At 55.2% G+C, this 23,335-nt stretch overlaps 1 protein-coding gene across 5 annotated transcripts in view; it reads right to left on the reverse strand.

Annotated features, from left to right (window-relative positions):
• Window positions 1–3,800: 3,800 nt before the first annotated feature.
• STS (steroid sulfatase) overlaps window positions 3,801–23,335 on the reverse strand; it is a 135,794-nt gene continuing 116,259 nt past the window's right edge. For 4 of the 5 annotated variants that reach the window (XM_059385846.1, XM_059385847.1, XM_059385848.1 and 1 more), the window contains 3 exons: window positions 22,243–22,402; window positions 17,162–17,283; window positions 3,801–6,795 (listed from right to left, as the gene is read on the reverse strand). In XM_059385846.1, coding sequence (XP_059241829.1) covers window positions 6,422–6,795; window positions 17,162–17,283; window positions 22,243–22,402 — 656 coding nt within the window. In that variant the 3' untranslated portion in view covers window positions 3,801–6,421. The remainder of the gene's footprint in view (window positions 6,796–17,161; window positions 17,284–22,242; window positions 22,403–23,335) is intronic. The other variant, XM_059385849.1, reaches the window with a different exon arrangement.

Consider the following 23,335-nt stretch of genomic DNA (forward strand, 5'->3'; position numbering starts at 1 on the left):
GCCTCGCCTGCAGGGCTATGCGAGGTGCTCCAGAAACTCGCTTGATCTCCGCTCCAGATGCAATGGCTGGTAACGGGTCCCTGAGACAAGCGCTAACAGATGGCCGGTCTGATGTGTCTGTCTCTCAGCAGTTCCCGACCCAGCCCACTGGCCTTGTCTGATGAAACGCCATACGCATCTGCTCCTGAATTATCTGAAACCCTGACTTCTCCCAACCTCCTCCCACGGTGCTTGCTGCCTTCGACCTGTGAGGCTACGACTCTCAGATCTCGCCGTACAACGTCTTGGTGCACGACAGTAATGGAACCCGTTCCACTCGGACTTGTAAAGAAAAGCAAAAGCAGCACGGATCGCATGAAGTAATTGTAAATATTAACTGGGAGTTACATGGTATCATTTCAAAGCCCGCGGAAACAAGGTGGCTTGAAGACATTACGTTTGCCTTTTGATCTTTTTCTAAGGCTAAAATCTGATTAAAAAAAGAAAAAAAAAAAAACGAAATAAATAAAGCACGCAGTCACCAGACTGCTTAATGTGAAGGATGCGTTTAAGGATTTCAAACGCCATAAAGTCTACAGGGATTTTAAAGAATATCTCATTTTTTTAAAAAAGATTTGTAGGTATTTATTTAACAGAAAAACAGCATGAGCTGGGGGAGGGGGAGAGGAAGAAGCAGACCCCTGCTGAGCAGGGAGCTCGATGCGGGGCTCCATCCCAGAACCCTGGGATCATGACCTGAGCCAAAGGCAGATGCTTAAGTGACGGAGCTACCCAGGTGCCCCGACGGACTGTGATTCCTTTGGATACACACCCAGAAGGGGTATTGCTGGATTGTATGGTAATCCTATTTTTAATTTTTTGGAGGGCCCGCCATCCTGTTCTCCAAAATGGCTGTACCATTTTGCATTTCCCCAAAGCACGAAGGTTCTCTACATCTTTTTCAATCCTTATGGCTTTTTCTTTTTTAATAATGTTTCCTGCCCCTCGATCTTAACATGGAAGGGAATCTGCCTAAAGGCAACAACGCAGATGAACCTTAATGATGCGAGGTGACGGGAATCACGTCAGCGACAAGAGGACAAACACTTCAGCCTTTCCTTGACGGGAGGGACCTACAAGTGTCCGCCTTAGAGAAGCAGCAGTAGCAGCAGCAGCAGGCTGGTGGAGGGAATATGAGGAAAAACAAAGATGAGGGGGGCTGCAAATCAATGGCTAGAATGATGGGTCCTGGAGGTCTGCTGCGCAGGCTGGTGTCTTTGGTTAACAGCAGCGCTGCACACTTAAAAACCAAACAGGCTGGATCCCAGCTTCAGTGCTGGGACAACAACCAAATTAAAATTAAAAAAAAAAAAATAGAAAAGAACACAGTCACCCGAGAAGTAATGCACGGAGCGCCTACGGAAAGCAGCACCCGTGAGTCAGACACATCGTTTGCCGTCCAAAGAGCCATCACAACACGTCGGGCTGATGGAGTGTGGCCAATCGACTCGGCGAACCAAGGTTCCTAGTCAACCTGCTGGGATACCGTCAACTTCCGAATCTTGGCGGCTTCCGAGAGAAAAGACTGGATCTTGGTCAGCTCAGGGTCCGTCGGTAACCAGGCAGCTCTCCCTGGCTGCCCTGGGTGATGACAAGGCTCAGGGGTCCAGGCTCCTGTAACCCCACTGTGGCACCGTCCTTCCTCAGGTCTTCGAGGACTCCTTACCCGGATGTCCTGTGTTCAGTGCCCTCAAGGAAAGAGGTTGTGCACGGAACCTTCCGGCCAGTCCTGAGCGTCTCAGAGTCCCAACCTGACGAAAAGGGTTGATGGAAATATGTCCCTGCCTCATACCCACCGACTCAAAACGGTGCCATCACAGGAGGACATTTCTGTCTCAGAGGTAATGACAGAGACAGGAACACGGCCTGACTTTGTAAATACGGCATTGTACGTACTTAACCTCACACGCTGCGTTCAATTTAAGACAACACGCCTTTTCATAGTCAACTCAAACTGCGTAGTTGTAAAAATGCAGCCGCTGGGGATTTTGCCTTTAGGAAAACACCACCGTAGACGATAGGGTTTGTAACCTGAGAGTCTCACGTGATCCGTGAGGCCAATTTTCCAACCCAGGCTTTGGTACGAACGTTGAAGGGTCGCATACCGCATACCGGGTAAAGCCGACCGGGCATCGCACAGTCCGCCTCTAAATTTAGTTGACTATGAGCTAAACGGGGCTTCCCTGCAAACCGTTCAGAACATACGGCCCTCACGAGTCGTGGAACCTCAGTAGGGCAAACATCTAAGGGTCTCCAAGATGCTGTTTTCTTCGTAGGAAACGGATACGTCGCTAGGAGAATGACGTCTCCTTTCTGTGAACACGTGTATTACGTTCGAGGTGTTGGAAACTACCCAAAGAAGGAAGGCTGGCATCTCCTTAATTGAACTGAATTTCCTTAATTCCTTAAATACTGGCACGTTAGGACGATCGTTTTATTGGGAGCGCAGTAAACCGAGCTCCAACGGTATTCAGCCATGTTTGCTGGAGCTGGCGTTAGCAGCACGGAAGTTTGTGGTGCCGGGACCCCAAGGATCCCCCAAGGATAGCCAGGACCCTAGAGTCCCCCACTCGGGCCCCCCGGAGGTGGCCTGGAGGGAGCCAGCATTGACATCACACGGTACATTCTTGGAAGGCTAACAAGCGCGTGATGAGGCTTGAAGCCAGCGGGGAGCGTCTACAAGTCCCCACACATCGCCCACACTGGCCTCTCCCGCAGGACCCGTGCTGCCATTTGTGCAGAAGGGCTGGGTCACAGGGGAGCCCACCTGAGCCCCCTGTGCCCGCAATGCTTGCCCGGCCTTCTTCCCGCTGCCGTGCTTTATCCTGACGTGGCTCCGGTGTTCCGAGGGCAGCCCGTCCCGGTACCCAACCACACAGATCAACGTTCTCCATTCTGCTCTTTCGACTCCGCAGACTTCCCCGCTGCCCGTCTCATGAGCACAAGAGGTGTGTCCCCCACGTGTGGGCCCACTCGAGACTCTGACGTGCCCGCGGAGGGAAAACACAGTAAATCCGTTTTAAGATAATGGCGTGCTGTGTGCAGACCTGAAATACATGGAAACACACCCAGATTCCTTTCTTACGACTGTGTCGGCACACAAGTGCGTGAGATCGTCCATCCTCGAGGTCCATCCTCTTCCTTCTGATTTTAAAAGGAATTAGGGAACTTTCCACGTGCCCCGAAGAGGCCCGAGGCGGTGCGCCCGCCTCATCAGAGGGGCGGGGCTGGTCTGTTTCGTGCCCGGCTCTGCGCTGTGTCCCCTCCCTGCGGCTTCGGGATCAGGACTGCTCCAACGGAACCGTGCCCCGTCGCGCCACACAGCGAACTCCCCCGCCCCCTCCAGACTCGCTGCATCGAGTCACGCGAGAAGGCACAGCACGTGTCCTTGCCAAGGAAAATTTTATTTTCAGTTCGCACGGACCCTGCCACGAGGTTCTCAGAAACCTTAAGCAGGTGTGTCATTACAGAGAGCGTCTCCCGGACACGGACCGCGTCCTTTCCCTGCACCTTCTCCCCCGCTCTCCGCCGTCCGTCCTCCAGGGCAATGCGACGTGTTTCCTTTCCTGGAAGCTGACCGCCGCCGGCGCCTGGGACTCAGCTTTTGAGGCAGGGTTATAGGCCTTGGGAAAAGAGACCCGTCCGTACGTCCCTGTTTGCTTGGTACGTTAGATCTATGACATGCGACAGATAGAGAGGCTTTCTTTTATTTCATTTATTTATTTATTTTTAAAAGATTTTATTTATTTGACACAGAGAGACACAGCGAGAGAGGGAACACAAGCAGGGCCAGTGGGAGAGGGAGAAGCAGGCTTCCCGCTGAGCAGGGAGCCCAATGCGGGGCTCGATCCCAGGACTCTGGGATCAGGACCTGAGCCGAAGGCAGAGGCTTTAACCCACTGAGCCACCCAGGTGCCCTGATAGGTTTTCTTTTAAAAGAATTCGTTTAAAGCTCCAAAACCCTGTAAGGTTGGGACATACAGCTCAAGCGGTCATACCCATGAGGTGCGTTGAAAACAAGCAGCTCACGCAACCTCGTAAAAACAACACAGACTAGGTCATAAAAGAGGTTTGCTAGGCGTCTGCTGAAAATAGAATTCCAATTTCCTGCTGTGCATCCCAAGCCAAACTTTCACAGGGCAAGTGGGCTGAAACCTCGGAATTACGCTTATCATGTACACACCGGATTTTCCAATACCCTGCTTCGTAACGGTCATCTACGTTATTTTGAGGCAATTTTTTTTTTCAAGATTTTTATTTATTGGTTTGAGAGAAAGACACAGCACAGAAACAGGGAGTGCGGCAGGCAGCAGGAGAAGCAGGCTCTCCGTTGAGCAGGGTCCCCGTCGTGAGGCTTGAACCCAGGACCCCGGGATCACGATGTGAGCTGAAGGCAGATGCCGAGCCCACGGAGCCGCCCGGGCATCCCTGAGGCAAATACTTTAAAGCTGATTTTATTTCTAGAGGTATACGTGTCCTTCATTGGCTGGTCACATTGTACAGACGGGACAAGTCTTCACCTACATACGTAGTCACAGAATCGATAAAACTGCGTCTTCTCACTCAATGCTGAACACACAGCCCCACCCCCGGAAATGCTGTCGAGAAGGCCATTTGCCTTGAGGGTGCTCAACTTTAAATACACACCATCAGCGTAAAACACAAGTCCGTAACAGTGGTTTTAAATAGTTTTGGCATAGTAACACCAGCCAAGCAAGGGGACAGAATCCCGGCAATTTCTGGAGTTCGAAATCCCCACGAAAAGCAAGACACCTGTTTGCTCGACATGTTTCAACCCTTCCCGGGGAGGGGAGGCTAACAACATCCCTTGTCGACTGTAAGAGAAAGCAAAGCAAAGTGCGAAATGTGAAATCCCGGACCTCAAGAGGGACTGCGGGAATACTGTCGGATCTTGGGAGTTCTCCTGGGGTGGGGGACACGTAGAGAGACATGTGGCCCGTGGTCAGTGTGCCTGAGAGCACAGGCAGTGTCCACACGGCCACGGGGACCGCGGTCCAGGTTTCCGGCTGTCTGCCGTCTCCCGGAACGGAGCAAACACGTGCACTACAGAGAGGAACAGGACAGGTATGGCTCCTCTCCACGGACCGGAAAGGGCTGCGTGATCCTGTTGGAGGGGGTCTGGTGTCTGATCGAGGGCCAGGAGTGTCTAATACTTAGGGGCGTACTCTCCTCCGTGGGGGTTGGCGGTGCAGACTCAGGCCTTTCCACCCACGGAGCCGTGCCCACCCACCCCGCCCGTGGCCAGCCGCTGCCCTGTCCTGCACTGCTGATGTTGGAAGAAGCAGGATTAGAACAAAACGGGACGTCTCACTGGAGAGAGAAGCCACACGTGTTTCTTACATCACACCAGCGTCAAACAAAGGTTCTGAGACGAGCTCCTGCGGTCTTAGCACATTCTGCAAGAACTAAAGCTATCCCAATATTGTGCGTGGGTCACGAAGTGCTTACGAGTCCACCCGGCCCAGCAGCCCACTTCCCAGGCCAGTAATTCCACACCGCACCGGGAGGGGTTCCTCGTGCGACCGTGTCCCCGAGGTAGCCTTTCTCTGACACAGTCCATTCGCCAAAGAAACAGTAAAACCCAGATATAACACTATAAGGGATGCCACGGACATCCGCTCAGGACAGACTGTTCGGAGATTTTGGTTCCCGAAGGATTTCACCAAAAAAAAAAAAAGCGTGCTGCGTGAAGAAAGTGCATCTGGGAGCCTCTCTCCCTTTTCCCTACATAGCGTGAAACATCTAGTTTTATGGTTTAAGTATCTCTGACCTCCGGAAGAAAGACATAAACTATGTGCCTGTAGGTACATCGATCAGAGAGAGTTTCGACTATGTGCTCTACATAACACTGATGGCCACGGCCTTCCAAACCAATCTGCCATGCACGGCATCTATTACTGGTGAAGAAGGCCCCTTAGTCATTCTAAGTTCCATGTGTTAAGATTTTGTTGCGGCTTTTTTAAATGCGATGCCCCCTTATAGCAGTGGGCCAAGGGAAGCACGCCCCTCACAGCATCGAGGGATCATGGCCCCTTATGCCAAGGGTCCTGCATTTGCAGAGGCATCGATGTGATTCCCTCGGCTCCTTCCTACATGCCTAACCTTCCCACGCTTACAGGACTCAGAAATTTTGGCCACGAAGCCCCAGCTCTGGCATGTTTCCCTGCAGGTACTGTAGACTTTGATGTCCCCCCTGGGGACACCAGGGAGCTCTCGACGGAGCCGTGGGGCGGTGAGATGGAGAGAGGTTCCCGGTGTGAGGCCGACAGGACCGGCTCTCCGCTGGGCCACCCCCGTGTGCGTGCACAAGGCAGGAGGCGGGGCAGGCGCCGGGCCACTGTCGCGTCCCTTTGACGGGCACCTAGCGGCTCGCCCTCCGGGCCGCCGTCTCCCGGTCACACTGGCAAGACAGCCCGGAGGCCGAGCAGCACATCTGCAGCCACGGCTTCCACATGACGTTGCCCAGGGACAGCTGGTTGGGGACCTCCTGCAGGGTCTCGGCGTGGCGCGCGGCGGCCCGCCGCATGGCGTCCACGATCTCCTGGAAGCGGGGCTCCGTAGCCGGCGACAGCGGGTTTCTCTCCCGGGGGTCCTTGGACAGGTCAAAGAGCAGCGGCGGGTGGTGCGGGGTCACAAAGTGGCCGTGGCAGAAACACACGTGTGTGGAGAAGCAGCCGTTGGCGCCCTCGGGGCTGAACTTGGGCGTGAAGAAGAAGACCTTCCAGACGGACGTGCCTGCGGTGCACAAGGACACAGGTTGGCGCGGGCCGGGACGCATCCTGAGCGTCCCCGTAGAGGGGAAGGAAGCCGGCGGGGGGGTGGGGGGCTTCCTCCCGGAAAGCAAAGGCTCAGTCAGCAGAGCGACAGACGGACGGACGGAGAGAGGGCTCGTCCCAACCGCTGCGAAGGAGAGCCACAGCTCGGAGAAACCGCGCAGGAGCATGCAGTTAGCCATAGCACCAAGGACGGGGCAGGGGGTAGCAGCGGCAGAACGACAGCTTCTACGAGGCACACTCACACGCGCTCCCCAAGGCGTCTTCTTCTCATGGAGAAGACCCTTCTCTCTCTTTGCCCTCCTGCCTGTCTCTCCCTCCGCCTCCTCTTCCCCGACCCCCAAGGCCCCAGGCGATGCTGTGCAGGCAAGAGAAGACAAAGCCTCTGCAGTGTTTGCACGGGGCGTCGGCGTCGGCGTTTGGGGGTCGCAGACTTTACAGCATGGAGCTGCACAGCAGACTCTCGACCGACACACACGCACACACGGACCAACAGACTTAATAAACTCGCAGCTCCACCTCCGCCTGCTCCCCGACCCTCTCGACCTGCGGCCTCTGCTTCTGTGATAAATGGACAGGAGCTTCCGGAACAGGGAGACTCGCGGCTGACGTGCACGAGAGACATGAGAAGCGCACGCACATGCAGACAGACACACGCACACGCGGACAGACACACGCACATGCAGATAGACACACACACAGGCTCGGACTCACACTCAGTCTTACTCTTGCTAAGACCTCAGGGAACATTTTCCTTCTCTGCCCTAACAAAGCCTGAAGGCAGCCAGTCCAGGACGCAGGGGGCCTCCGAGTGAGGACAGGGACGGACGGACGGACGGACGGCCAATGGGGACTGGTACTGCGTGTGCAGAGCTCTGTACTTTCCTAAAAACCACAGAACTGGAATTTCAGGGCAACTTGTTTTTTAGGAAAGTTGCTAAAAATTCCAAATGAGGAGCATTCACTGACCCCACAGTAGGATGATTATATTGTTTAAAAATTAAGTTTTATTTTATTTATATTTTTTAAAAGCCCAATGTGGGGTTTGAACTCACGGGCCTCACTGAATTCCAGACCGAACAGAAATCGGGAGTTGGATACTTAGCCGACGGAGCCACCCAGGCGTCCCTAAAAATTTAGCTCTTTGACAACCAAGTCCGTGTTCCCTTATATCTCCCCAATACTCACTCTCCTTTTTAAAGAACAGCCTGCCTCGCCGACAATGGTTAGGAAACCACGGATTCCCAGTTGACTCCAGGATGTTAGGCGTTTCGGAGGACCTGAGGGCTCAGCAAACAGCCTCTGACAGGGCTCTGCCAACAGCTTCCTGCGTGTGGAGAACGTGGCCACAGCAACAGCCTGAGCAGCCCCTGACCCGTGCGAGCCGGTGCCCAACGAGCACGCCCCCCTCTGCAACTTCCCCGCAGGGCTTTTCCAAACTCCCCCAAAGTTGTTCCCACGGTGTGGCACCCCCGACGCACCTGCTAGCGCATTTGCGTACTCTGCATATTTTAGGGGGCCTGCTCAGCAGACAGCCATTGTCGGCAGGAAATAAACCGAGGGGTCCACTTCACACACGGCCGTGGGTGTCTGCTTCGTCCCCCAGCAAACCTTGCTCTCGCATAGAGTCAGGCAAGGGCACGGGAGCCGCTCCGTGGTTCCGGGGGACAACTGGGACTCGCGGGAAGCACAGGGCACGCTGTGTGCCTCGGCCATGCATGAACACGTTACGGGGAATCCGTCTCCGGGTGCCGGCAGGCTCGGCTTCGGGGACGCTGGGACAGGCTGACGTCACACCTGCACCACCTCCCAGCGCACCACCACCGCACACCAGCCTGCAGACACAGTGCCTCGAGCACGGCTACCCTCTCCAGCAGACTGTCAAAACCCACGTGGCTTTCCGTAACCTCTCTGTGAACTCCTCTTTTCCCCGTGTCCCCCCAAGTACGACCGACTTCCCTTAGAACTTTTTCCGGTGACAGACGCCAACGCCACGGAGGGCCCATCCCTGGTCGGGGACGCTCACAGATTCCCATCACGACAGCCTCCGCCCCAGCTTGCCCGCGCATGAGCCACAGCCCTGACGGAAAAGCCGGGCAGGGAAATCCGGACATCCGCACCCGGGAGCAGCGGCAGAATCGCTACGCAGCTTGGACAAGGGCAGAACGGAGCACCCGTGTTTCTGACTCTCGGCCGGCTTGGTATGCTCTGTGGGCTATGCACCTTTTTGTTGTCCAATGTGAATTTTAAACATTTTTGCAAAAAACATGGCCTATTCTCTCTGCTGCTTCCTGGACCATTTTGGATTTGCTCCACTCAGAGCAATAGAAATACACTTTAAGGCCTGTAGGCTCACAGCACGTGAACCTCGTTCCCACTCCTCCTTCCCCGGGAACCTGGGAATCCACATTTTCAGAGCTCCCGTTTCCAAGGAAACCGCGACATCCCAGGCATGTGATAAAGCAGGGAGGCTCTGGTGTCCCCTTACGTTGCCAATAGCTGTGCTTTGTCCTGTCTCCCCAAATTATGTTGATAATGCATTCCTTCCGACATTTCTCCGTAGACTAGGAAAATACTGGGATTTTAAAGAAACAATACGTCTTTTCTACTGCTAGAATTCCACCCTACTCTGAAGAAAGACTGTTCTCCTGCCGCTGCAACAGATAAATACGTGGACCCCAACGGGATGCCCAACTCATTTAGAACAGAGCGGCAAGGACCCACTGTTCCATGTTACAGCCAGAACGGAGGGGAAGCAAGAGGCACCTCGCTCAGCGTCGTTCAGAAGATACTCTGTTGTGTACAATGGACTCCCTCTGCTTTTATATCCCGTCCCTATCACACGTCTTAAGACACGCCTGCCCGCTATAATTGCCTAACGGGTAGAGACAATTCGATGTCAGTGGCTTGGGGACACTGGCTTTTATCACTCAGACCCAGACTTCCCGTGCTGAACGCCGTCGAGGCGCTCGTGCTGGGAGAACGGACTCGGGACTCTCGGAGGATCCTGTGGATCGCTCATGTAAGGCAAACACAGACGTCGCGGGTTTTCAGTCTGGTGTGGTTTCCTGCTACACGGTCACCTTCAAGTCCTTTAAAAACCACTTCAGAGGGGCATCTGGGTGGCTCAGTGGGTTAAGCCTCTGCCTTTGGCTCAGGTCATGATCTCAGGATCCTGGGATCGAGTCCTGCATCGGGCTCTCTGCTCAGCAGGGAACCTGCTTCCTCCTCTCTCTCTGTCTGCCTCTCTGCCTGCTAGTGATCTCTGTCTGTCAAATAAATAAAAATAAAATCTTAAAAAACAAAACAAAAAAAGAACCACTTCAGAAACACTCTGTTTTCACACCACGGGGGACTCAGGCCCACGGGACCCCAGCCGTGTCCCCCCGGGAACGTGGACGTCATCTACTGATGTCTGCAAACCCACCAGCAGCCCCCAGCCCACGGTGACCTCCCTACTTCCGGGATACACACCCAGCAACACGCCATCTGCTCCCCTGTCCTGGGCCAGCCACCCTACACCGATGCCCTCCCCTCCCCCACCCCCGTTCCCTTGGTAGACCCAGACAGACACCGGACACCACCCGGGTGTACCAGCGTCTTCTCAGCGCGCACTCACTGTGGACCCACCCCTCGTCCTCTCGATCCCCAGGCTCACTCCCACCTGACCCGTCCGAGGTAGCCCAGACCCTGAACGGTACAGCCCCGGGGCGAATGCATCACAGGTGAGCCTGCTTCCAGGCTGGGACCCCGCGTGACAGCAGTAGCTCGAACGAGGACGCAGCTCAGGGCTCGAGCTAAGAGCATCTGCTCCAAACGCAGGCAGGATTTCCAGCAACCCCAGCGCCCCCGACGGAGGGCTGATTGTCAGAACACACAACACTCCCTCTGACTAGCCGTCCGCTGTGGAAGCCACATGTCCGCGGGAGCAGAAGCGTGAACCCCAGCACAAAGTGGGTGCCCGCGGCACGCTAAGTGCCTTGCCTGCTGCTCTTTGCCTCCGTCTTTGGAACCCCCTCAGCGTTCCTGGCTGTCCCACCATGCCCACTCTGTGGGCCTTCCCGAAGCGCAGCAGACATGGTCGGTGCGTCTGTCCTGCTCACCAGGGCTCACGACACATCCGCGGTCTGTGGATTCCCTCCATGTGTCTTGCCACGTCCCTTGCTCTCTGAACAGGCAGCGACATCTCCCACATCTCTGGTCTGCCCGGCACCTCACACCTTGCACGGCCCTCAGCAGGGTAAGCCAACAAACAACACCATGACGGAGGCAGGAAGGAATGGGGGAAGAAGCCGGCTGCCCTCGTGAGAGCCGGCGTGGGCACACGGGAAGCCCGGTGCATTCTGCTGCCTCCCCCAGGAAGCATCCCGCTAACGGCAAATACGGGAACGAGGATGTCGGACACTTTGGAGTCTCTTGACATTGAACAACGGGCACTCTGGAGGGACAGGCATGGCCAACACAAGCCACCTGTGCCTTCGGGAAAGCCTGTCTGTGGAGGGCCATGAGGAACAGACATGAGGGCAGCTGGCAGGGCAGGGTCCACCACATAGCCATCGAGGGAAGACCAGAGCACGCCAGCACGCGTGAGGCCCGGAAACAGTCCACACCCGCAGATGGGGAGGCGGCCGGATAGCATGGAGAACCCACTCTCCAGCTCTGCATCAGAGGCTCACGGTCGCGGGTAAAGACGTTCCCATTCACGTGGGGACTGACTCAAAACACGTCTGTTGTGAGGATCCAACTTTGCCATCGACTCGGCTCCCGGAGGCCGACGCCGTGGCTTGCTCACCTGTGTCTCCCCAGCTGTAAAGGAGAGGAACCCCGGTGGGAGACACCAGTACCTGTCCTCCGAGCCTTGCACAGCCAGCAGGTCTTACGTGGGCACACGGATACCCAGGAAGGCTCCACCGCCAGGCGTCCTTTGAAAACAGGTGTGGACGAGTGAGCCCCTTCTGGCCTGTGGCGTGTACTTGGGACAGTCTGCGTATCCTCCTGGGGAGAAAACTGACCCACACTCTTCCCCTCTCATTGTTCCCACTCATTCTCGAACCCGCTGCCCCTCAGTGGACACCACCGCCACCCCCTGCCCACGTGACCCTGCTGCACCTTCCGGATGGTGGAGCGGAGCCTGGAGCGTGCGACGCAAGACTGCCTCGACCATGCTCCAGGACGCATCACTCATAAGATGGACAAAGGAGTGGCCCCCCGCGACGGACGCCACTGTTCCTTTGTGTTTTCCAGCTACAGATGAACCTGGCATAAACGTCCTCAAAACCTCTGTAAACCATAAGGAGTAGAAGACGTATCAGAGGCAAAGCACGCAGGAGTGTGTCTGATAGACAGATGCGAAGATGTACGGTTCGCAAGTCTATTTTCAGAACACAGACCACGGCCCCAGGAGGAAAAGGCGACCAGTTTCACGAATGAACAATGACTGGAGAACAGAACCTGTTACCGCCTACAACAAACACAGGTGTCCATCAAAGATGCAGAGTCCACAAAGACCCAAAGACTTGCGAAATAGGACGTGCCGTGCTTGGCTCTACACGGTCTCCGTGGCAGACGGCAGGTCCCAGACCCCACGGCAGCACCCCGGGAGGCGGCCCTAACGTCAGCAGGCATCCTAGGAGCACGGCGATAGGCCCCGGGTCGAGGTCACACAGAGGAGATGCTAAAACCAGTGTAGACCATCAGTGAAACGGTCGAACCCAGTGTGCAGGCTGGAAAGGGCAGAACACCGGACGTCGGATAAGATGAGGACACGCCGCATTCCCCGCTTGGATCGAAGAAGGTGTTGGCACCTTCAACACACTGTCCTTCCTGCTACGTAAGAAAGAAAATTTAATTTTGATGTGGTCTGTCTCTATAAAAGGGAAATTGGTGTTGTAAGCATTTCTGTTTTAAAGATTTTGTTTTATTTTAAATATTTATTTATTCGACAGAAAGACCGTGAGAGAGGAAACACAAGCAGGAAGAGAAGGAGGGAGAAGCAGGCTTCCCGCCAAGCAGGAGCCCTATGCGGGGCTCCATCCCAGGACCCTGACTCAGATCAAGACCTGAGCCAAAGGCAGACGCCTAACGACTGAGCTACCCAGGCGCCCGCACGATTTTATTTTCAAGAAAATCCCTATACCGGACATGGGGCTGGACCTTACAGCGCTGATGGTCCATAGTCGTGGGCTCTCCTCACGGAGCCAGCCAGACCTATCGTCACAAATTCACGAAAGTCACGGCTGACCCTTTCTTCATCCGTGCTACTAATGAAATCTTAGGTCAGGCCTACGAAATCTTTAGTCGAAGAGAAGATGCCTTTTTTAAAGCCTTTATTTTCAAGTCCTAGCTACACCCTACGCGGGGCTTGAACTCATGACCCTGAGATCAAGAGCCCCCCCCCCCCGCCCCCGCCACCGACTGAGCCGGCCAGACGCCCCTGGATGCCTCCTTTAAAAACGGTCTAGTAGCGCTAACAGAAAAGGGCAGAAAGTGCCATATGAAAATATACGTTGACTGGATTCCATGGAGGAACACGAAAAGTCCATTTATGACTTTTTTTTTTCTCATTAAAAGAAATGAACAGCCAGGAAGTGCAGCCCGTTCCTGGGAGTCTGAGCGCTAATGAGAGAAAATAAATGAAATTCAAGTCGGGTCCTTTCTGGGCAGCCCTGTCCATCCTCATACGTCAGAGGCTGCCCCCGGATGCCGCCGTGTCGTGGGGCACCATCGGGTCTGTGCGGCCACGGCGGACCGCACGCGTGCTGTCCCCTCCAGAAGCCCGAGGCTCACACACATCCCTCCAGGTACAGCCGTCTGTCCCTTGGCCACATGAGTCCCGGCAGAGGGCAAGAGCTAGCCTGCTCAAGGTCACCTGAAGGACAGGCACATCCGTAGCAGGTCCTAGCAGCAAAAATGCCACAGCCGCTGTCCTAACAGCCTCGACCGTCCGGGTCCTAACCCTTGAGATCCGATGTCCGGCCATCGGACGGGGAAGGGCTTCCAGCGGGATGAGTAACGGAGATGCAAGCCAACCACAGCCCCGGGGAACCATGAAGCCATGAAGGCATAAGCAGCCACTAGTGCATATTTTCTCTTTTCTTGGGTGCAATTTAGAGCAAAACGAACTTGTTAAATGTGGAAAACTGAGATGGTCCACAAAGCAAGCACTTTTCTTTCCTTAACCGCCGTTGTGCTGTTTGGATTTTAAACCTTGCTTATGTCCTACAGAGGCATGGGAAACAGAGAGGAGTTAACGAAATCTGCACATTCCTTACCCAAATCCTAATAATAAACAAGATTACATCATTAAATAAGAATAAACCTTCCTTATCCCCTATTTTGGAAAGAAGGCACCTTTTAAAAGGTTGGGTAAGAACACATTTCTTGAGAAGGAATTCTATTATCCTACAGTGTTTCTGTTCTGATGTTTTTACAGATGCTTCTTTAAAAAAAATCACAGAAAAAAAGGTCTTGAAAACATAGCCAGAATTGTGAGGCCCTCTGGGTTCAGCATCGGGATAACCACATCCCGTGGGTTTCTGCAGGTCTGGCTGGGCTGGAGGCTCTCCCCCGTTCACGTGAGCATTTATTTCATACGCTGCGTTCACAAGCTTGGAATTCGGGAACAGAATCCCAGAGCTCAGTAGGTGCCTCCTTTCTAAGATCAATTTGATCCATAAAATCAAGCTGTCATGATACCGAATTTTTAACAGCACGGATGCGTACGCCCAAACCCGAAGCCAAGACTTTTAACGCACGTCCAACAGTCCGTTTTCACTCCGACGGCCCCATTTTAATGCACGAACCCTTAGGCTTTTTTCAGTAACGCACTGGTGAGTTCTTCCCCACCGTAGTGGGCGAAATGATACGAGCACATGATTAAATTATGTCACTCAACTGGCTGAGACAACTGAATTATAAGGTTATGATCATGATGGAATCATTAAATTATAGAGAAGACACTGGATCTAGCCCTTAGAAGGGATCCGTGTTTCAAACGGGTGGAAACGGAAGGGCGGCTCAGAGTGTTTGGAAAATAAGTACTTCATGCGTCTCGAACACTCTGGCCTCGAACTAATCAGGACAAATGGGAACGGGACCTTCACGACACGCGCACGGTCGGGGCTAATTCCCCGCAAGCGGCGACCTGCCGGTGAGCCAGTCCTTTCTGAGAGCAGCACAAAGCCTGGGTTGGCTGCGTCCGCCGAGTCCCATGGGGCCAACACGCCTGATGTGGACGGACTTGAAGTTGGCGCCGGTTGAACGGCACACGGCAAACATTCCCGACCGAGCGGGGGCTGGCTCCCACCACCAACTCAACCCCGATCGTAAATCTCATGGCTCAGGCCTTGTGCAACTGCCGAAGGCACGGTATCTGGTCAGTTTTGTTCACGGACGGGCACGCGTCCTAGCACAAAGGGCACCCCCTAGTAGGTGCTCAAAAGTATTTGGAGAACAAAGAAATCGGCGACGTACTGCGTAGACAGCCCCACAGCCAGGGACCGTGGTGATTGTGGACAAGCACCATGGCCACGTTTCCGATACGACGCCCGGCGTCCAGACCCCTTTGCGGCAGGGACGCCTCCCTCCCCAGAACACCGCCCCGTCTCCTTTCCTGCAGCAGACGTTCGAGGGTCACACAACGGAAGGTAATGTCACTGGGGCGTGTCTGAGAAGCACATTTCATCCCAACTGCCCGTCGGGATCTGGGTCTCATTCTTCTCATGCACTTCTACTTTCTGTCTGTCTCTGTCTGTCTGTCTGTCTTCCACAGCAAGCGTGTCTGTAGCCCTTGAACCTATATATTTCTTCCGGCTCCTCCGACCGCGGGCGATGGAGGTGGGGGGTGGGGGTTGCCGGCTTTAGGGAAATGCAGTTCTGGGAGGTTCGGGACAGGTTCGAGACCACATTTCTTTCCCCAGCCAGGAGTCCCCGAAACCTCCTTCTGTGCTGCAAGACTCTTTATAAACACGACTGGGAAGCAGGACCTGCGTTCCAGGCCCTCGACGGCTACGCTGACCGTTTCCGTCCATCTGAACTAGAGAGCGCATCCCTACGGACGTCCGGAATGACAGACACACTGGCGAGATCAGTGATCAGAACGCTCCTGGCCTGGAACCGTGAACTCATGCTTCTGTCCTAGTTGTCTGCTGGGCAACAGGGCACGGAAGCCACCCGGGATTCAGGCAGAACCTCGTCAGCCTGTTCGGGTACCTGTGGCGAACGCGACGGCTGAAATTTTTTTTTTACCCGAGCGGCGAGGCTGGTCTTGAAACCAGCCCGGGGCAGAAGGGTGGGGTGCACGGCGGGGACTGGGGGTGTGGAAAAGCAGCACGAACGTTACCCCGAGTTCAACGGGGAGCCAAGAAGGGGAGTCCTTCTCCACGTCTGAAGAGGAAACGGAGAGACCCTCCTCGACAGTGACTTGCCGCACGGACAACGCTGGCAGAAACCATTTTCCACATGTGCCCACGACTCGTGGCGATCTGAGCAGCACTGCGATTCTAAGTTTAAAGACCCAGGAAAGAAAAAAAAAAAAACAAAACCAAAACCCTATCCCTACAGCGAGGTCGACCGCCCGGCTGCCTCTGCTCCTTCATGCCCGTGACTGACACAACTCCCAAAGTGGGGGCAGAAACCCGGACTCCGTGCCCATTCGGGCCAACCACACGGCACAAAGGACACCCAGTGGGGGACGTACGGGGACACAGAGGCATCTGGACTGAGCGTGCAACGTCTGAATCCGGCTCCTGCCCCGGCACGGCCGAGGCTTCGGGGAAAGGGCCGTGCACACATCTACGGGCCATTCCGCGGGACAGCGCGAAGCTCCAGGAGGGCACAAAGCGCTAGATGGCGGGCACGGGCTGTGTTGCAGCAGGCATTGGGAGGCGGGCGCTGCGAAGCTGCTGAGCTTTCCCCGAAATGCAAGAGAAGGGGAGTCCTTCTGAGCAGACAACGCACACACACACAAGGCACGTGCCCCCGAGAGCAGAGGTGCCGGTTTCGCTGCACGTCGGCCTGAGAAGGACTGCGACCTGCGGGCTCGAAGCCGGGCGGGCAGCCAGCCAGCGGGCCATGAAGGACTGGGCCCTCCTCGGCCTGGGAGGAAGAGCCACTCATTCGTCACCGCCAGGGTCCACTGACATTGTGCCTGGAGGGTGGCGGGACCAGAAGGAACAAGAGAAGGCAGGAGGAGAAGCTCAAGGCCAAGCACCGTGACCCACAGAGGCATCCCCTGGCCTCTCCAGGGCCAAGAGCTCTCGCCATCTCCTCTCCCTGCACGGCACCGACGGCAGACCTCTCAGAAGCCCGGAAAGGCGTGTTGTACTCACTGTTCCGAGGGCGCCAGCGCACGGCGTTTAAGTAGAAGTTGCAGTAGTGGAAGAGAAACTCGTGGTCCGAGTGTTGGGTCTTCCCCTGAAGCAGCGGCATCAGGTCCCGTCCGTCGATGATCCTGCCGGACACACCAGGGAGGCATCAGCTGGGAAACAGCCCCACGGTTCTTGGGCTCCATCATCCCAAGCCTTGAGTGCTCCTTCCCATACACGAGAGCGTGCGTCAGTCTCCCCGATAGCACAAAGAGCAGCCACGGACCCGTCTCAGGCGCCATATACAACCCCATGGGGCCAATTCCGGTCTCGTCAAAACTCCTTTAATCCTGCACCGTGAGCTGGGACCATGGACATCCCGGGGCAATGAGTTGACGTAACGTCAACTGGAAAGCGTACACAACTTACCCGAGGTCATGGGATTGGGACCGGCCTCGAGGGAAACGCACGTGACCAGCCACTAGACCAACGCAAGTCATGGACAGCACCAGGCCCCGTCATCGAACGGGGCACAGAGAGTGATTTGGAAAGATGTAGACTCCCCTGACGGTTCTCTTCCTCTGATTAAAAACACACCGTGGCCCGTCACCCCGATTGTGAGAAATTTGGAAACTAAAAGGCAGACTAGGCTATATACCATTGGTGTTCACGTCGCGGGAGGTTTAAATATCCTGGAGTCCCCAAAACCCCCGTCCTAGAATTCCAGCCCCGTTGGGTAGCACGTCTCTGGCCCCAACCCTCGTTGTTAATCACAAGCTCCGCAGCAGCCCACAGACGGAAAAGATTCTATTATCGCGAGTTAAAAATAAGAACAAAAGGCCCCCTTGGTCCCCTTCCCAAGCCCGCACTCCCATTCGCCATGAGAGGCGGAGACAAAAGAAGCAAAGCAGAGACATGCTTCTATTGAGAACCGGCTTGCTCTCTGGAACGTGCTTCCTGTCCCCAAAACGGCAGTCACGGTGCTTTGGTTCCTTCGAATCCCTTTCGGGCAAGAGCCCGTGCGTATGAATATGCAAGTCTGAATACTTGCCCGAGAGTGAGCCGGTGTACGTGTCCGAAGGGGAGAACCCCGGGAAATGAAAAGTGACCCCGAGGAGGGGGCAGAGGACCGCACCCCCCCGCCTCCTCCTGGGACCACCACCTCCCTGGAAAGAGCCTTTCCAGGACCAGTCAGGAAAGACTCTCTTTTTCATCTCCTGGACACAGTCTCTACCTCTATGTCCTAGACCTACAGCTCATTTTTTTTTTTAAATATCCTACACCGAACGTGCTCCTCCCTAGGAGCGGGCCACAAATCACACGGCCACGGAAAAGCCACCGTGGACGAGAGCGACAGAAATATGGCCTGTCAAAACGGGGCTCGTTTCTGCCACTAAAAAATGGAGAGGGACACTGCACATGCTCAACTTTTAAGGGGCGCCTGGGCCGTCGGAACCCTGGGGATGGTTTTAAACCGCGTGTGCGAGTCACAGTGAGCCGTGGCCGTGACCCAGAGACAGCCCATGACCGCTGACACTATCTGTATGGAAATGGTCCCACGACGTCTCAACCCGGGGGACCGTGGCCGAGGCTCTGTCGACATGACACAAAACATCATTGTGTCTTCTCCAGAGTCCCCTCCACCGGCCTCGCCTGCCGACACGTTCAAGTTCTCAGAGCACGCGGGCACACAGGGCCCCGTTAGGAAATGGCACGGACGCCTCCACAGCGTCCGCCGGATTCTGTGACATGCCTGTTCCTCGGACAGGCTGTTTCATGCGGAGCGAGAGGTAGGAATGTTCCCCCGTGGGCTCCTGTGCCACTTCGACGGTCTCGAGGTCAAGCATCCGTGTCTAAGCACCGTGCATTTCAGAACCTCCGGTCGGCTTCGGTACCACGGGGACGACCTTCCCGTCACAGCAAAGAGCGCATTTTGGGGACGTTCCTCGGGCTCCAGTAAATGTCATTTCCTCCTGGCTTCTGTCTTAGCTCTGAGCCAGGGAACCGTCTGCCCAGATGTCCTCGCCTGTACCCGGCCGGCTCTCGGATTTGCGGACCATACGACAAAGGAAAGCTTTGCGGGTCGGGCGACGGAAATCAGACAACGTGGGGGCACTGGCAAAGAGGTTAATTTGGGTCACAAAGTTCATGAGTGATCGGCGCGATACTGAAAATAAAGTGATTTCTTCCATGTAGAAAGTCATAGAGAAGAAAACACTTTTAGGGGAAGGTAGGTGCATCTGTCCCAAACGAAGGGAAACCCCAAGTAACCAGAAGGTTGAAACATCAAACACGCTTCCCTTTGTAATCCTGCAACTCGCTGAGTCAAATATCACGCAAGGTTGTTCGTACGTGACGGTGCGCACAGGACGAGTCCCAGCTTTTACTCCCCAAAATGCAGGGGAACTAGTTTTATTTGTCAGACTCCGACCACCTACCCTTCTGTATTTCCTAGCAACTGGGCAGCGACATTAAACAGGAGAATCAAGTCACTCCCCTGTCTTCATCCCACCAAAGTGGTACCAAGCGTTCAAGCACTGATTTCTTTTCTTAACTTGGAAAAAAAAAAATTACATTTTAATTTTATTTTCTTTCCGGAAGAGAAGACATAAGTGTTCCACCTTCTGTAAAAGGGGATTCTGAAGCCCTGCTTGAAAATGACGATGTGAATGCATTTTAATGACATTTTCTGTAAAAGAGCAGCGGGGAACCTGAGACCAGCGTCTGGGAACCCCCAGCACTGCTAACGTATTGGCTGAATTATTCTTTGTCGTGGGAAGCCGTCTTGAGCCTTGTAGGATGTTTGGGGCCATCCCTGGCCTCTGGAGGCCAGCGACACTGAGTCAAGACCATCAAAAATATCTCCAAGGCCCGGTCCACGGCTGCTGGGCGACAGAGCCACCCTGGGTAAGAATCGCCACGTTGGATGTTCCCCGTCTCCCGGACAGGCACAGGGCGATGTTTTCTGGACCTGGCTGGTATCATGATTTAAATCAGGTACCGTGGGACTGATTCTATGTCCACGGAGGATGTGGAGGCCAAGTTCCGTGCCCTGCTCTGCGCCGTCTCCAGGATGACGTGGCGTTCTCTGGGGCCCGTCAGCTCCCTCCAGAGCCAGCATTGCTGCCCCGAGCTGGGTCTACACGGGTCACTGAGATCCACAAGAACCATCTTCGCTCCTGCGAACGGGGGTTCTTAGCAAGGTCACGGCTCCTGCGGGAACTCCTTTGGGCGTGCCGAAGACAGAGGCCGCCTCCGTCTTCACTGGGCACTTAGAAGGGAAACAGAGTGACTTCCATGACCGTCAAACGGCCGTGGGCAGGACGCGTGAGACAAGGTTCCCCTCAGCGAATTCTCCGCTTTGCCCCTGACCCTTCCCTGCCCCTCTCTTTCCGTGAAGAGCAGAGAAACCCATTTACAGAGACCGGGAAGGCAGAGGCACTGCTCATTTTAAGCCTATGAGCGCTCAGAGGGAAAGGTCAGTCATGAAATGACCTGAACACTGTGTGTGCTGCTTAAGGCAAGAGGAAGTTTTGCTCCAAGTGTAGGAACAAGAGCAGGTGAGACACGGCGTGGGATGTCCGACTTCACACCGAGCAGCGTTTTAGGACTTCTTGCAGCCCCGTTTTCCGTCTGTCCTGGAGGCAGCGAAGACGTAGGCTGACCAGACTACAGTGCCGCCCAGCTCTCTCCCGTCAGGACTCTAGGATTGCGGATGAGCTCTGACTGTGGGAGAAGACAGAAATGCAGCCACATACTCCTTCACCCTCAGTGTGTGCTGGAACCCCACGAGGTTCACCTGCTACCGTGCTCTCATGCTGTCAGGCCTCCCACAGAGCCTGCAGGGTCGGCGTCCTTAGGGAAGCCACGTTCCGGATGTGGAACACAGGACCACGATGTGAAACACGGACCCAGCGCAGAAGCCGAGATCGGAACCCAAGCACGGTCCCTGCTCTCAGGCACGGCACCAGATGCTCCTCGACTGTGGCCCAGAGACCCACAGGGACCCCCAAGACCCTCTGAAGGGCCCCACGAGGCCAGCACTGTTTTCCCGAGAAGACCAGATGCTTTCTGCCTGAGCTACGGCCCGCGCAGGAGCGCACAGCACCGTCTCTCTACACTCACGGCAGGAGGGGACATCATCACGGTCCACAGGTGGGGGCTCCTGTGTGTTCACAATGTTTTCAGGTGTGAAGGCTCCTACGGGAAGTGTTGCCAGACAGAATCCACATAAGAAAAAAGTATTTGGGTTCGTCAGTCATGGAAGATATAGGTGGGCAATGAGACCACAATGTTGGTGCAGGGCTGAGCTGTCCAACGCTGCCTCGGCTCTGGCGTGTGTGTGTGTGTGTGCACGTGTGTGTGTACACGCTTGTGGGGCGAGATACTCCGAAGCAATAGAATAAATGACAGAACAAGTTTAGAAGCGATGGGTCAGGAGCAAGCCTGCGCAGGCACTGAGCTCAGGCGGGGCTGCCCTGGCCTCTCCGGTTTCCCGTTTCCTCTCTGTTCGCGGGCGGCTGGCCTGAATCGAGCTCTGCCGCCCGCCTGTATGACATACGCGAGGCCTGCCACCGAACTAACGAAGACAATTAATCAGTGTGCCTCACTGACAACTCTTCAGACTGGCAGTAACACTTAAGAAGAAACCGCCGGCCGTGTCCTAGGAAGTTGTATTTAAATGTAAGGGAAAGACGTTTCATTGAGAACTTGCTAACGGAAGACACGCTGGGAGCGAGGGCCATTAACGGGGAACAGGCTGCCTTCCTCGCTGCTGCTTCCTGCAGCAGCGGAGAGCGCCCCCAAGCAGAGGTCAGGGAGCCAGGCATGGTGGGTCAAAGAGGCGGCTGCCCAGCGGCCCCATGACGGCCAGAGGACCCGGGATCGGTGGGACGTTGAAAGCACAAGGCTCACGCGAGCTACGGACCACATTGCACGCCACACCTCACCGCCGAATTCCTCCTGGGATAACATGACAGATGGTGTTTCCGCATCAGCGGCTCCACCGCTCCGTCCCCGAACTGGACGTGGACGACGAGTCCGGCCGTGGACGGTCACGGCGTCACGCACACAAACCCACCCTAAGTGCGTGTGAGCCACAGTACCTGTCCTCGGGCAGTGGCGATCCGGCGAGCTTGGCCACCGTAGGAAACACGTCCATGTTGCTCGTCGGCTCATCGATCTGCAGCCCAGCCTGGATCACCCCCGGCCAGCGCAGAATGCCGGGGACGCGGATACCGCCTTCCCAGTTGTTGGCTTTTCCCCCTGGAAGACCAAACACAGAAGCAGCAGGGAGACGCGTGTCTTTTCAAAGCCTGGTTGAAGGCTCCTTCCAGTACGCTCTCCCATGTCCACCATGGAGGGGGAAATCTGGAAGAACAAACTGCTCTAATGACATGGAGTCACTGAAAATTCTGCGAGCAGGATAGCATGTACGGTGGTGGGAAAAAATACGATGTGTTCCCTACGGTGCACGGCACATGCCAGCTGTGCCTGGTGGCCACGAACTACGGCTGCCACCTGGGAAACTCAACTCCCAAAGCAAGAAAGGACTCCAGTCGATGACTACAGAGTCCCCAAGTTAAAATTCCATTTCTACGTTGTGCTAGTGGTCATGGGCAAAGCAATGGCACCCCAAAATGTCCATGTCTTCATCCTTAAAACCTGGGGATGCGGTACCTTCCCTAGCCAAAGGGCTTAGGATCCTGGATTATTTGAGTGGGACCAGTGTGATGCGATCTCAGGGGTCCTTGTACAGGAGGAAGGGAGGCAGGTGCACAGCGTACCTTACATGGGTTCCCTAACCCCAGGATAATCTGAGTATGACCCTGGGTTATCTGAGTGGGTCCAGTGTGATCACAGGGTCCTTGTAAGGGACGGAGGGAGGCAGGAGAGTCAGAATCAAGGCAGAGAGGCTGGCTGAGGCTTTTCGGCCGTGCCTGAAGATCGAAAAAGTTTCCCCCACCAAGGAATACAGATGCCTCTAGATGCTGGAAAAGGCCCAGAAAGAAAGTCTCTCCGGGAGCCTTCCCAAAGGCACACAGCTGTGCCAACACCTTCATTTTCACACGCGCGGACCCATTTTGGACCCCTGGACTCCAGAACTATAAGATACTCACTCTGTGTTGTTTTGAGGGACCAAAGCTCCGGGCAGCCACAGGAAAGCAAAACTGTAGCTCTGTGGTTCCCTGGTCCGCA

Source organism: Mustela nigripes, chromosome X (genome assembly GCF_022355385.1).
Source record: "Mustela nigripes isolate SB6536 chromosome X, MUSNIG.SB6536, whole genome shotgun sequence".
Lineage (NCBI taxonomy): Eukaryota > Metazoa > Chordata > Mammalia > Carnivora > Mustelidae > Mustela > Mustela nigripes.